Source organism: Terrapene carolina, unplaced genomic scaffold (genome assembly GCF_002925995.2).
Source record: "Terrapene carolina triunguis isolate 2854851 unplaced genomic scaffold, T_m_triunguis-2.0 Scaffold23, whole genome shotgun sequence".
NCBI classification, from domain to species: domain Eukaryota; kingdom Metazoa; phylum Chordata; order Testudines; family Emydidae; genus Terrapene; species Terrapene triunguis.
In genome coordinates, this window is record NW_020664374.1 from 5,582,148 (window position 1) to 5,596,627 (window position 14,480).

A 14,480-nucleotide genomic window follows, 5' to 3' on the forward strand; every position below is an offset into this window, starting at 1 on the left:
AGAGCTCCTGGCTGTCGGGGAAATCAGCTTGGTAAGCGCTGCCGACTGCCTCGTCCTCCTCATCTCCTTCCTCATCTTCCCCGTCCGCTAACATGTCCGAGGAACCGGCCGTGGACAATATCCCATCCTCAGAGTCCACGGTCAGTGGTGGGGTAGTGGTGGCGGCCGCACCAAGGATGGAATGCAGTGCCTCGTAGAAACGGGATCTGTGGGGCTGGGATCCGGAGCGTCCGTTTGCCTCTTTGGTCTTCTGGTAGCCTTGTCTCAGCTCCTTGATTTTCACGCGGCACTGCGTTGCATCCCGGCTGTATCCTCTCTCTGCCATGGCTTTAGAGATCTTCTCATAGATCTTTGCGTTCCGTCTTTTGGAGCACAGCTCGGAAAGCACGGACTCATCGCCCCACACAGTGATGAGATCCAAGACTTCCCGATCAGTCCATGCTGGGGCCCTCTTTCTATTCTGGGATTGCATGGCAATCTCGGCTGGAGAGCTCTGCATCGTTGCCAGTGCTGCTGAGCTCGCCACGCAGGAAATGAGATTCAAACTGCCCAGACAGGAAAAGGAATTCAAATTTTCCCGGGGCTTTTCCTGTGTGGCTGGTCAGAGCATCCGAGCTCGGACTGCTGTCCAGAGCGTCAACAGAGTGGTGCACTGTGGGATAGCTCCCGGAGCTATTACCGTCGATTTCCATCCACACCAAGCCTAATTCGATATGGCCACGTCGAATTTAGCGCTACTCCCCTCGTTGGGGAGGAGTACAGAAGTCGAATTTAAGAGCCCTCTATGTCGAACTAAATAGCCTCGTGGTGTGGACGGGTGCAGGGTTAATTCGATTTAATGGTGCTAAATTCGACATAAACGCCTAGTGTAGACCAGGCCTGAGAATATAGTTAAATAGGTGCAACGTCAAAGTCAGAGGGAAAAAATCAGTACAGACTTTCACAACAAAAATATGTATGGAAGCTTTTAAGAAAAATCACCGCAATTTCTATGACAGAGCAAGCATACTAAGTACAAATCTATAGCATTAGGCTTCCATAAGTGAAGCCAGTGGGGTTAGTGGAGCTGTCTGGATATTACTGAAGGTAGAATTTGGCCCTAATTTCCCAGTTGCCTACCTAGAAGATTAATATCTGCAAGTATGAAATGCAAGTATAAAATGTAGTATAAAACAGCGTTTGGCAGGAGTTGTGTGGACTGCAGTAGAGCCTAAAATAGGGATTTAGGCACCTAAACCCAAAATTTAGGAACCTAAATACTTTTGTGATTGAGGCTTTTCAGCATCTCTCAGAGACAATAAAAACTAGGTATCAAAACAGAAGGTTTATACAAGCAAAAACCCTAAAGACAATCCAGCTTAGGTTTATGTTTTGCTGCTACTGCTGTTAAAGTTTACAATAAAGAAAAACTCCAGGAAGGGGATGTTTGGACCAGAACCAGTTTCTATATATTGTGTTAGGAGCAAGAAGAGGAGAATGCTACCAGTTTACACTATGCTTAAGTGTATGTGTATGTATGGGGTAACCCCTGCTTTTATTATGGTTAATGAAACAAACAGATTCCCCATGCTCTCACACCTCCTCCTTGCCATCATAAACCGTCATGGTAATTGCAGACTAAGGGGAATATTTTTGTGTGAGACCTTTGTTAAAATATTGGCAGCCCATCACTGAAAAACCTTAGGTCTTATTGCTTAGGACTAGAAATCTAAGAGCCCACTGATTTCAATCAGGATTAGATCAGTCCCTATGGCAGGGGAGGTAATAGCTGGATGGTGTGTAATGTTCTAAAATATTCAGTCAGTTAAATAAGAGAAAATATTACTCAAGTTATGTTAACTGGATGGTCTGGTTTTGTGACCTACTTTCCCCTTTGTAGTATAGGTTTTCAGAAACAACATACTGTTGGACAAGGGTAGTCTTGTTTTATAGCTCATTCTTTGGAATTCCAACCATATATTATCATTCCTGTCAGAGTGTGTGGCTATATAATTAAGTCCTCGAAACATGCACTTCAATTAATAATACAAGAATAAAAATGTTTTAAACGTATACATTGTGATCCCTCTCATTTGAGGATCTCAGTATTTTACTAACGTTTATTAAGCCTTCTAAGAGCTTTGTGAGTTACAGAAGTGCCACTCTACTATTATAGGAGGCAGTGTTGCCTATTCGTGACTCTGCCATTGGTTTGTGGGGTGACCTTGGAAAAATTATTTCCCTCACTGTGCCTCAATTTCTCCATCTGTAAAAGGGGGATAATGATACTCCCTAAGTAAAGCATTTGGGGCCTACTGATGAAAAGTGCTATATAAGATCTAGGCATTATTATCCCCTTTATACAGACTGATAAACAGACACAGATCAAGTGACTTGCCTGAGGTCACACACAAAGTCAGTGGCAGAGCTGGGAATAAAAGCCATGACTTTGACTCCCAGAAACTCTTTTTTTTCACTTTGTGCCAGCTGTTCTTGTGTTTGGTCTAAACAGATATTAAGGAGTGGATGAAGACAAATAGTGCTGCATTCTGCATGAAAGTCAATGGCTGCTTATTTCATAAAGAGGTGATCTACAAAAGCTTTTCAGTTAAAGCAAAAAATGCCAACCACAACAACAAAAAGGAAATCCCAAATCAGTAACAGATCAGTAGACTCAGTTACAAGCTGTTAGGATACAATATTTTAAATCTTTCCCAGCTTTATTTTCCTGCCAAGTCCTCATGTCAGGATGGTGTTTTTTCTCTTGTAACAATTAATGACATCACTAACACCTAAAACAGAGCAGGAAGATGTTGTTTTTCTTTCAGATGTTTCAGGGTGCAGTGGAGAGCAAATGGGTGTAGATAACAAAGACACTTTGACAGTTGTAAATGCTGCCATATGTCAGAGGAAGAAGTTAAACTGTGCAGATTTAATTTACAAGTGATTTTAAGGCAGGTGTGTCAGTAAAACTTTTAACCAGATCTGTAAAGTTGAGCTGTTAAAACACTAATGAATTTATTAAAATCACTTTTCCTGGTTGTGGTATAACATGCCACTGGTGACACCGATTCACCCAGGGTTGTTGGCCGGGGCGATCAAACCTGGGACCTCTGGAGCTTAATGCATGAGCCTCTACTCCAGGAGCAAAAAGACACATCTCATTTAACCAAGCAGGCTCATCAATCATTAGCTGGCCTAGCCACCACTGGGGGGAGACAGAGTGCCACTCTGAGCAAACAGTTTGAAAGTACTGTGCAAAATCTTGTTTCTGTTTCTTTGGACACACCATGGGTTTCTGGCTGCTGTACTTGCCAAAGCATGCTCTTCAAAGGAATTTTTACATTTTGATTATGGGCCAAATCCTTCCTGTTCTATTGGAGTGAGTTTCCCTTTTGAATTGAATGGGCTGGTTTGTGTGATCACACAAAGGCGCCCCTGGCAGAGCAGGGCTCATGAACAGCTTCCTCTGGCATGCACCCCTTTATTGGACTTTCCACCACTAGGTGCCTGCATCCTATGCCTTGCCAGCAGAGCTCTGGCGGTGATTCACACCCATAAAAATGAACACCACACTAACTGAAATAGGTATAAAATGTTCCTACACACAGACATTAATGTGTGGTTTCTTTTCGTAGGTCAAGGTGATTTTGATTTATCGGATGCTCTTGATCATCCAGGTAAGTAACACTGAAAAAAAAAAAAAAGGGGTTTTATTTGCTCTATTGTGTTTAATATTATTGCTACATCTTTAATACATTTTCCATTTTATGAAAACTGGACCACAACATAACTAATTTAATTTAAAGGAAATGCATAAAAGTCAATGGGAAATGCTGGATATAGCACTTTTGATAATCAGACTACTTCTAAAAATTTGCTTATATTCAGGTTCTATTTTAAAAGAATCTTGGCCATAAGACCTTAGCACTTAATTTGTGGTCTCAGTGATGCTTAAGTTTTCTTTATCTAGAATATTTATCAAGATTTACAGATGCCTCCCTTTGATGTATTGAAAAGTGTTTCAGTTTGTATTGATTTTATGGTCTCACTGTGTCTCATAGAGGAAACAATTACCAAGAAGCCTCCACCGGCTACCAAAAGGCCAGTGTTTGGTGAGTAATAAATTTAAATTGGCTAATGGTTCATGACAATGATCTCACATTTGTAGTTTCTACCAGATTCATCGTGATGTGTGCCATGTGCAGCATCTGAGATCAAGGTTGTGCGATAACTGTCTAAGCATCAAGTACTGTATAGGTTAAAAAAAAGTATTAAAGGAACTCTCTTGGACATTTACCAAATAATAAGAGTCCCTTAATGAGTATAATATGGCTTTAGACAGTGACTGGACAACACTGAAATTGTATTGGCTGATAATTTTTGGTAATCTCTTACTTGCCCTGAAATCCCAAAGGAACATACAAATAGACAACTGTAGCTTTTGTATTTGCCTTACTAAACATTTGTGCAGGGGAAAAGACAAGTCCACAACAAATGACTTTTAAAAAATGTTGGAGACTAAAGTCTTATATGCGTGGGACTTTTTAAAATTTGATGGACCCCCTCTTCTGGCATTCATTGTTAGCGTGGCTTTTAATAGTTCTACAACAGGCTATGCCAATGAACAGAAATGAGCTGTGAATGGTAAAGGAGGACTAGAAAGTTTTAAAGCCATAAACTCTGGAGGAGATTGGATGTGACAAACTAATTTTAAAAGGGTAAATCTTTTTTTCTCATTCTCTCCGTTTAAAAATACTTTTTATTTGATTATGATATTCCACATACTACACTGAAAGAAAATTAAAGTTCTAAAATGAAGCATTCAGGAATCAGGAAATGGATAAGGTTGCCATGCAATCTTAATTTAGCTCCCTTGTGACTATGCATTATGGTAGAGTCTTTCACTACACAATCACAGTTTTTTCCCCCTCAGGAATCCTGTCTCATTCAGTGCACAAGTTGGACATTGTTCTATGTATGTGGCAGTTGTTAAATATTTGTACTGTCACTATGCAGTGCATGGCTTCATGTTTTATACATTGCAGTGCCCCAGCCCCCACATTGCATGAGGCCAAAAGTCCTTTCTTACCTCTGTCTCTTACACCATACACTGAACAAATAATATATAGTGCATGGAGCAGGACCGCTGCCTCATTTACTCATAAAAATCTAGATAGATGTACTCTCCCACTTTCCCTGCTTCATTACACTACATCTTTAGTGAAAGGGGTGGGGTTCTTCTAGATTAAGGAGCCCCTCCTTATGTATCTCTACATATTATTCAGAAGGAGTCACTGTCCTTTTAGAGCTCCGCCTCATTCCATACTCACCCTCAAAGATCATATTTCACACACATCTGCACACTCTAAATGAAATTCCACTCAACATTTCTGTGCATGTGTAACTGCAATAGAAGTTGAGAGATTGTCTACTGAATGGAAAATTCCACTCAACTCGCGTGCACACATGTGCAGCACCAATGGAATGTTGGCAGATCATTAGTATAACAAAAAACAATGCACAGGCATGAACCATGTTTTAAAATCTTTACAACTTGTCCAAAGCAAAACTGATGTTCACCAGATCCCAGAAAGGCATATGAGCTACTTGGGGACTCTGTCCTCTGATTAAATGTGCCCTCCCCCACACACACACAAGCACTATATTCCTACTCAAAGTAGCTGAACAGTTTTTGCTCAAACATTCTAAAAATGTGCTCCTGGGCTGAGAACAAAGGTGTCCAGTGTTTGACCAAAAGGTAAAGGTTATTAAAATCTTGAAATCTTTATTGCTAATAGATGATCATCCAAAACCTCACCCACGTCCTCCTCACAAGCCGCAGCCGGGAAGCTATGGCAATGATGGTGGTAAGAATATTTTTGTTCATTGGTTGCTGCATCTGGTTAATTTTGGTTTGCATTTTTTGTTGGACATTGTGCTATGATAATGAAAATATTTATTTTTATTAGATGCTTCTGGGATCAATATGTTTATTTCTGATTTTAAAATTTATTTTTCGACATATAAAATATAGCTTGTGTATCTATTATAGATATGCTGGTCTGGACACCACATTTCACTGAGTTTTTTATTTACAGCACAGATTCAACCTCTTCGTTGTTTTATACAGAATTTGGTGTAGCGTCCCAAATTTACAGCTCATAAATTCTGGGTAAAGACAAAATTTTATAAGAATCTTCACGTAAATTTGTGAATTACTTTGAGTTAAAATTAATTTAAAATTAACTATTTAAAACATGTGTCCCAGTATGTCTCACCTTTTTGTTCCTAACTAAAACACCACAGCTTTTAAAAAATGTTCTTTCCCCTTATTCTTCGTCACTGTTACTTTCTCCATCGTCATGCTTGATGAGAAATATTTTGGAGATTGAATGGCTAGTCTGGAATCTAAACTTTTATTTTAAAAGATACAATGCTTTGAGCCTTCATGGTTGTGAAGAAAACTTTGGAACTGTAAACTGAAATGCAGCTCATCCATATATCCCCAGCACACAGAGCTGTCTTGAAATTTTGCTAGCAAGGCATTGGAGAATGATGTGAGCAATAATCCTTCTTTCCATGTAATGCAGTGGAGGTAAAATTCTCAAAATACTGAGTCATCTTCTGTGAGTTGCTAAAGCACTTGCAGATGACCTGCCCCAACATATTTCCACTCTTCTTAAACAATTGCTTTACATTTCCTATTTAAAACTAACATTTCACTCCTTCTCCAAAGTGCCTTCTGTTTACTCTCTTCTTTGTCTTCTTTTAGATAAAGACCTTTATTTAAGAGATGCCCCTGGTGGTGGTATTCCCTAAAAGTTTTGTAGTATGTTAGACTGCTTTTTATCATGCTTTCACATTTCAGAAAATAATTCCCCCAGCATCATATTTAAGATGGTTAGACTACTAGAAATTAGAGATTGAAAACACAAATAACCATGGGTGAAATTATCAGAAGTACCTAAGGTCCCATTTTCTAAAGTGATACAGGTGTTTAGACTCCTAAGCACCTAATTGCTTTTGAAAACAGGATTTAGGATTGTAAATCATAGGCACATTTTAAAATATTAGTCCATATCTTTACATGTTTATAAATATTTGCCCATTTAGTCATCTCTTAGCCAAACTCTTATTCTTTTCTCATAAATCAGCCCCTTAATTCCTCTTGTTATATCTGTAGCTGTATTCAGTTTGTTTACGTCTTCCTAGAAGTGAGGAGCCTGGAGCTGTGTGCAGTTAATCCAGCTGTGATCTCATAGGTCCCAGTTCAGCAAGGTACTTAAGCACATTTGTAACTTCAAGCATAAGAGTAGTCCCAAATAAATGGGGACTAGTCTCATGCTTATAATTACACACGTGCTTAAACATGTTGTTGAATCAGGGCTGTACGGAGGGATTATTAGTTCCCGGTTCTGTTATACTATGCCTTTGCATTTGTAGGCCAAAAAATTGCAATGGCTTGTTTTACTGTCGTATAACACACATTTCAAAACCAGGCATGATATACTATCCTCTCTCATCCCTACATCTTTTAGCATTTCCAGGTTTCTTTCTTCCATTTGATACCTGTTTCCTCAGATGTTAGTCTATATTTTTCAAAATTGAATCTAGTTTTGTCCCGTCCCCCCCATACTTATTTTATTTAATCATTTTAGGCCCTTCTTTATTATTATTTTTTGCTCATACTGGTGTTTGAAGCTCCTTCAAATTATTATTATTATTGGTTAATTTAATTAATGTGTTGCCTTAATATCTCTTTTAGATAAATAGAATACCCAATTCAATCCAATACAGTTTATTATTTTTCTTTACTTTTGGTTCCTTCAGCCAATTTTCCATCCACATTTTGGTCTCTGGTTCCTGCATGATACCCATAATATCCCACAATCCTTCCCTGATGTCAGTATCTGATATGTTCATAATAGTGGAGCTGGCTAAAAAACGCAAAATATTTTTCTCAAAAATTGTGGTGGGTTTTTTTTCTTATTTTCACTGAAGATTGAAATTTTTTGACTAACATTTTGTAGTCAGCAGGAATTCTCTGGTGCCAAGAAAATCAGGCTCAGGATGTTTGGGCCTTCTTGCGACTGTTTTAACTAACGAGGAGGACCTTTTCTGAATCTATTAGAGGAAAAATCAGCAATGGACTATAAAAATCCCGAAGTTTTACACTTCTTGTTTACTTTTGTATGCACTTTTGAAACTGTGGCCTTCCTTCCTTCTAACAATATTTATTATCAATAGACGACCACCCAAAACCTCAGCCATATCTACCTGCTCACCCGCAACCAGGAAGGTATAGCAATTCTGTTAAGAATATTTTCTCCTAAGAATGTTAGAACCAAAAATTATTTAGGTCAGATTTTTATTTATATTGATTCAGATTTTTATTCATTTATTTATGGATGGTATACTTGTGGAGATTATGGAAGGGGGAGACATGAATCAGGGCCCTTATTGTACCCTGGGTGATCACTACTTCCCACCACCCAACACAGATGTAATGAGGTTGAGTAGTGTCCGCAAAAGAGAAATTAAAACAACTAATTATTCCTCAAAGAAGGCTTTTAATGATTTACGACTATAAAAGCAACATAGACAGAATAAGAAGAGAATAATTAAAGACCAGCACTGAATTAGGATTAATATAAATGGCAGGTTATACTGAAGACAGGCACAGTGACATGCAAAGCTACTATCACTTATCAACTACTAGCTCTACCCGTGGTGTGCCCGTTCCCAGCAAGGCACCAGAACCTATACAGTTATTATATATTGAGTAACTATTTACTACTACTATTCCTAAGCGATTTACTACTACTATTACCCAACTTACTTTTACTTCTAAACAATATACTAGTATAATTAAACTATAGTATCGATACAGACTTAAGATTAACCAGGCCAAGCGCAACCAGACTTCTTTGCTTCAAAACCTTACCCTGCATTTTCCCGAGAATACGTTACCCTTCAGTCGACCGCTCTCCGCACTGGCCAGGCACAGATAGTCGGTGAAGCACATGTCCCTTCGGTTCAGGGTGTGTGTGTGAGCCTGATCAAAGAGAGATCTCTTTTAGGTCAATACACACACAGACAGATACCTGCGCCTTTGCACCTCTTTATACATTATTTTTTGGCTGTGTTCCAAAGCAGGTCAACCAATTAAGGTGGCCAAATGTCTTAGTGTGGTATTTTGCGGTTGTTTTGATCTTATGAACTGTGCATCTGTGCCCAGCTCATCTTTTCTTTATGTGGCTAGTTGTCCTAATTGTGGTCAATTTGCTAGACTCAAATTTTGAGTCAGCCTAAAGAAGTATCCGGTTGCAGTGCATAGTAACTACAAGTCCGTATCTAATTTCACAGAGCTTCCTTTTTTGCTTAATCTTAGTCTATAAAGCTTCCTAGCTAGATTTTGCTTATGCTTGCAGGATTTTATTGCGCTCGTTCTTTGCAGCTTCCCAGAAGTTTGATACATTAATCACAATACTCTGATGGGGCACTTATTTATTAACCACTGTAGGGAACTTTTGGTTTGCTATGTGCTTGTTTGCTTGTTTGTTTGTTCAACGTTCCAGGTCCACTTTTTGAAAAAGGTTACTGGGTCTTAGTGTCTGTCCAACAAAGTATATCTAGCCTGAACAATTTACAAGATATTGGACCTAAAATCATGTTGATAATCATCTTGTTTTCCCTTCCACTCCTGTTGACAAATTTAGCTGCACCTATCCTGGGAATGGATAGGAACCAAAAATTTTCTATTGACATGACTGGAATTCTAGCCTTCAAATAGATTCTAATGGTTGACCTTGAGGTGAAAGACAGAAAGTGGGCTCTATGCCCAAAAGGGTCTGCCTCCACTTAAGGATCCTGGGGGAATGATCCTCTCCTAGGACACCAAGAATAAGCAGGTCATGGTAGTGGAAGGGAGGGGGAAAAGCTGAAATTTCAGATAAGTTTGAATAATGAATAACACGCTAATTTTACAGACCGCTTCAGTGACTTAGATCTCAATGATGGGAAACCTCTACCCCCAAGGCCCGCAGGTACTGTATGCCAATTCTGTTGAATATTTCACAACCTCTCTCATATAGTCATATCCCATAGCTGCCTGTTTTTGCTTTAGACTTGCATGTAGCTGGTATAGGGCCAGATTCTCCTACTCTTACACATATTGAGCAATCTCTTGCTCCACAAATAGTGCTAAAAGATGTCGAGTGGTCAGTCCTGAAGAGATAAATCACTTTAAGAACATGCTTAAGCAGGGTGGATTTGATTTAAATCATTAGTCAGGAAGACTCGATTTAATCATGGTTTTCTACATAAAAGTGCATTCTTGTTGGTTGTTATAATCCTAATACATATTCTTCACAACTCAGAGATAGATGTAGGTTACATTTTTAGAAGGTACACACTATACATTTTTAAACAGGTGATTTATTTTGAAAACTTTTCAGATTAGTTTTACAGCTATATCAGAAAATGAATGATTGGTTATTTAATTTACTGAAGGTAATTGAAGCAAATATTTATGAAGTCATTGGGAAGTGAAGTATCTCCAATGCAACAGGTTAATCATTAATATTTGGAGGATTTTCTTGCCATGTTGTATTAGGAGGAGAACATCACCAGATAGACATTTAAATTGTTTTATTTAACTAAAACAACAATGTTAAGTATTCTGGATTTTTTTCTTCAACCACAAACATATAATATTTTAACAAAACAAGTGTATGTCCCTCGCTTCTCACATTTATCTCCAGACTTCTTCTCCTTGTCCAGCTCTATTCCACCCCCAACAATCTTCTATTCATTGAACTTTTTGAAACTTTGCACTTTTAGAGAGAGGTAAGGGATTGACTCTGTGTACACAAATTTGCAGAGGGAAAATAGAGTTGAGGTCTATTATTTCTCACTGCCATATATTATTTATTTATTTAAAAACATTTTTGCTGTTAACAAGCATGTTACCTCTGGAGACACAAATCCACAGTTTGAGAACTGCAAAACTAAGCATCTCTAAGCTTCTAGAATGAGCACTGAGTGCCATTGAGTAGATAGAAAGATTAACCTAAATAATCTATACAGAAGCCTGTGGAACCGATAAGATTGGGTCCCTAATCCATGAACTATTGGAACTCATTTACAAAACTTTTCTTAAACATTACATGAATATATTGTCTCATACTATAGAATTAGAATTTATAATCCCTATTCCATGATGAGATACCTTTGAGCTATAACGTATCTTAATTAAAACTATCTTTAGATAGGTTTTTTCCTCAAAAACATTTTATCAAAAATTCCATTTGAATAAAAAAAATCCGATTTTTTAATTTTTTTTTTAAATCATTGATTTTTATCCACCCTGTGCTTACGTGCTTTGCTGGGTTGGAAAGGGTCTTCTGCACCTTGCAGGATTGGGCCCATAGTCTGGTTGAATTCAGTGGGACTACTTACAGATTAAGGGGCTATTCAGAGTGTGTAAAGGTGGAAGCATTGGACCGATAGTGAGTTAGCCAATGGCTCCCCGGGTGGTTGTCTGTCAGTGGAGACTAGCCAGAGTGTTGCAGTGCTCTGGCTACTCCCCTGTCTTACTCCCCATGCTGGCAGCTGTCTTTTATTTGAAATTTACTACATTTTTTATGAAGGTGGGTAAGCAGTTTCAGCCCCATTTTATTGGGTGGGGGTGATTAGTATTATCATTCTGAGGAAATTAAGACAGAGAAGTGACACAATGTGCCTCCAAAAAGTTAAGGTTGAAGTCAGGATTAGAACCCACATTTCCTTACTCCCATTCCCCAGTTCTAACCAAATATCATTTTGCAGGCTGTCTCTGCATGGGATTTGTTGTTGTTTTGCTGTGTGTTAGCTGTGACTTTTCTCCAAAAGGTTTCTTCCAACAATGAAGTTATTTCCTCTTTTCCAGGAGAAAAGGAGAGTAATGTCAATCATGGTGGAAACACTGGTCAGTAAACACATATATACATATTATCTTATAGTATATTTAGGACAGTCTTAGCTGAACCAAAAGAGTTTTAAAACCCACATAAAACATATGTGTAGTTTTCACTATTGTGAAATAAATAAGTCACTATTTTCTTGTCTGTAGTAATATTATGGTTTCTGGTCCTTATATATATTTTTAAAAATGTTTTATTTCATGCTGCAAATGAAATTCAAAAGTTGTATGAACCCTTTCTCATATCAAATTGTGTTTGCAATGATTTGCTATTATGGGTCAGTGTCCACTTTATGTACTCTATAATAAGGATGCTTTTTTGTTGCTTCTGAAGAAAATACGTTTTTTCTTCCAATAGATTCTGGAGTAATTGCTGGAGTTACGTCACCTGTGATTTCTGTGCTTGTGCTGTTAGTTGTTGGAACAGTAGCTGGTTACACAGCTTACAAGAAGAAGCAACTCTGTTTTAAAGCTAATGGTAAGAATTACACTAGCTTTTTTGTTCTCTTTTTGGAACTGTGACAGATCCTGATTGAAACAGCACTTTCTTATTTCTTGTAATATAAATTAAAACCATCTTGTACATTCTTTTTGCACGTTATATACTTTGGTGCTGTTGTTTTTGTACCACAGAAAACATTAGCTGAAAATGTGTGTAGTGTATGTAGGTGGATGGACATGGAGGGAATAAGTGACCTATATATATCTGTTTCAGTCTCTGAGTTTGGATAATAAAATATAGTGCACCTGGTTTAAAGAATTCAATTTACTCCACTCAAATAGTTGCAAGACCTATAATGTTTTGAGTAGTAATTGCAGCTTCATTGTTCATCTTTAGCAGGGCCGGCTCTGGCTTTTTCCCCGCCCCAGGCGAAAAAGCCTCCGGCCACCCCCCCCCCCCCCCCGGGGGGGGGGGGGGGCCGCGCCCCCCCCGGGGGGGGGCGCGCCCCCGGGGGGGCGCCGCTCTCCCCCCGGCGGCCGGGGGCAGGGCGTCGGGGGGGAGGGTGGCCGGAGCCCTGGGAGGAGGGCGGCGAGCCCCGACTGGGGCTCGGCTCTCCCCCCCAGCGGCCAGAGTGCAGGGCGGCGAGCCCCGGCAGGGGCTCGCCGCTCTCCCCCCGGCGGCCGGGGGGAGGGCAGCCAGAGCGCCGGGGGGAGGGCGGCGAGCCCTGCTGTGGCCCCGCTCTCCCCGGCGGCCGGAGCGCCGCGCCGCCACCCCCCTCCAGGTGCCGCCCCAAGCACCAGCTTGGGTGCCTGGTGCCTGGAGCCGGCCCTGATCTTTAGTTTTTGTATTGCAATTGCACAACCAATATGCTATGTGCTTCCCAGAGTGGAAGACACTATCTCTGCCCTGAAGAGTGCAGGGTCCTGAATATGAACTTATATTTAAAATATTTTTATTCCCAGACACAAACTTAATGAAATTGAAATTAAGGTTGAAAATTCATGGATGTGATGGTCAGTCAGTCAGATGCTGCCCGATAAGAACTACAAATGTAATAATGAATTAAATATTTAGGTGGGATTTTCAAAGGTGCTTACAGCTGGCCTAACTTGGCTTCCATTGAAGTCAATGGGAGTTTTACTATTGACCTCCGTGAGAGCAGATTTTGTTTTTGAAAATCCCAATCTTAGCATTGTTTTCTAGGTTTGCAAGGGATATTTGTTAACAGTTAGCATGCCTACTCTTTCCACAAATTTGAAGTAAACCATTGAAATGATAAAATTCCTAGGTCCTCAGTGTCAGAAAGTGTGATGGTGGGTGGGAGTGGAAGTTGCAGTGGTACAAGGCAGCTACAACTTTCCCTGCAGCAAAGGGGGGGGCCTATATAGGAGGGCATGGCAGACCCAAAAGAGGGGTAGGATTATAGCATCAGTGCATCCCCTGAGCAGCCTCTGCCATCGGAGATCCTATAGAGCCCACAGCAGGAGCAGTGAGAGAGGACAAAGGTTATCTGTCCTTCCGTAGGGGCAGGGAGGAGCTGTAGTAAAGGATAGAGATGTATAGATCTGAATAAGCATCCATACCAGAATATTAAAATTTTCTTTACAATCTTCCATTTTAGGTGGGACAACTGTGTAAGCTGGCAAGAGAGGAACTGCCCAGTGATAATGAATATTTTCTGCACAACACCAGACTACTTATTGTTAAGATGTACTTAAGTATGAATGGGTAACATAGTACAATCTGATGCATATTATACATATGAATGTATATTTTGGTTCAGATGCTAACTCTGTGATAATTCCTCAATTATGTGCTATAATATTTTTCTAAGGTTAAAGGTTTGTGTCTGAGCATTGGGTTCACAGACTATTAAGTGTTTTTTCTATGCCTATATTTTTTAATACTTTAGGTGATGAGAAAAAAGGAACTTCCGCCTAGGTGTTGTATTGATGTTCTCTTGTATATTTGTATTTTTTATAAAGTTTGAGGCAAATACTTGAAGTTTTGAAAAAAGTTTAAAGATTTTACTTTCCTTTATTTTATACTTTACATCTGAATTCTACTGAATAGAAAAATCTATAGTTGAAAAAA

The 14,480-nt window shown here is 39.4% G+C and overlaps 1 protein-coding gene across 1 annotated transcript in view; it reads left to right on the forward strand.

Moving 5' to 3' along the window:
• Positions 1–14,024, forward strand: part of LOC112113613 (Xg glycoprotein (Xg blood group)) — a 38,152-nt gene extending 24,128 nt beyond the window's left edge. Inside the window, exons 2-8 of the mRNA XM_029910913.1 lie at positions 3,618–3,659; positions 4,044–4,094; positions 5,781–5,846; positions 9,972–10,028; positions 11,912–11,950; positions 12,303–12,422; positions 14,008–14,024. Coding sequence (XP_029766773.1) covers positions 3,618–3,659; positions 4,044–4,094; positions 5,781–5,846; positions 9,972–10,028; positions 11,912–11,950; positions 12,303–12,422; positions 14,008–14,024 — 392 coding nt within the window. The remainder of the gene's footprint in view (positions 1–3,617; positions 3,660–4,043; positions 4,095–5,780; positions 5,847–9,971; positions 10,029–11,911; positions 11,951–12,302; positions 12,423–14,007) is intronic.
• Positions 14,025–14,480: the final 456 nt, after the last annotated feature.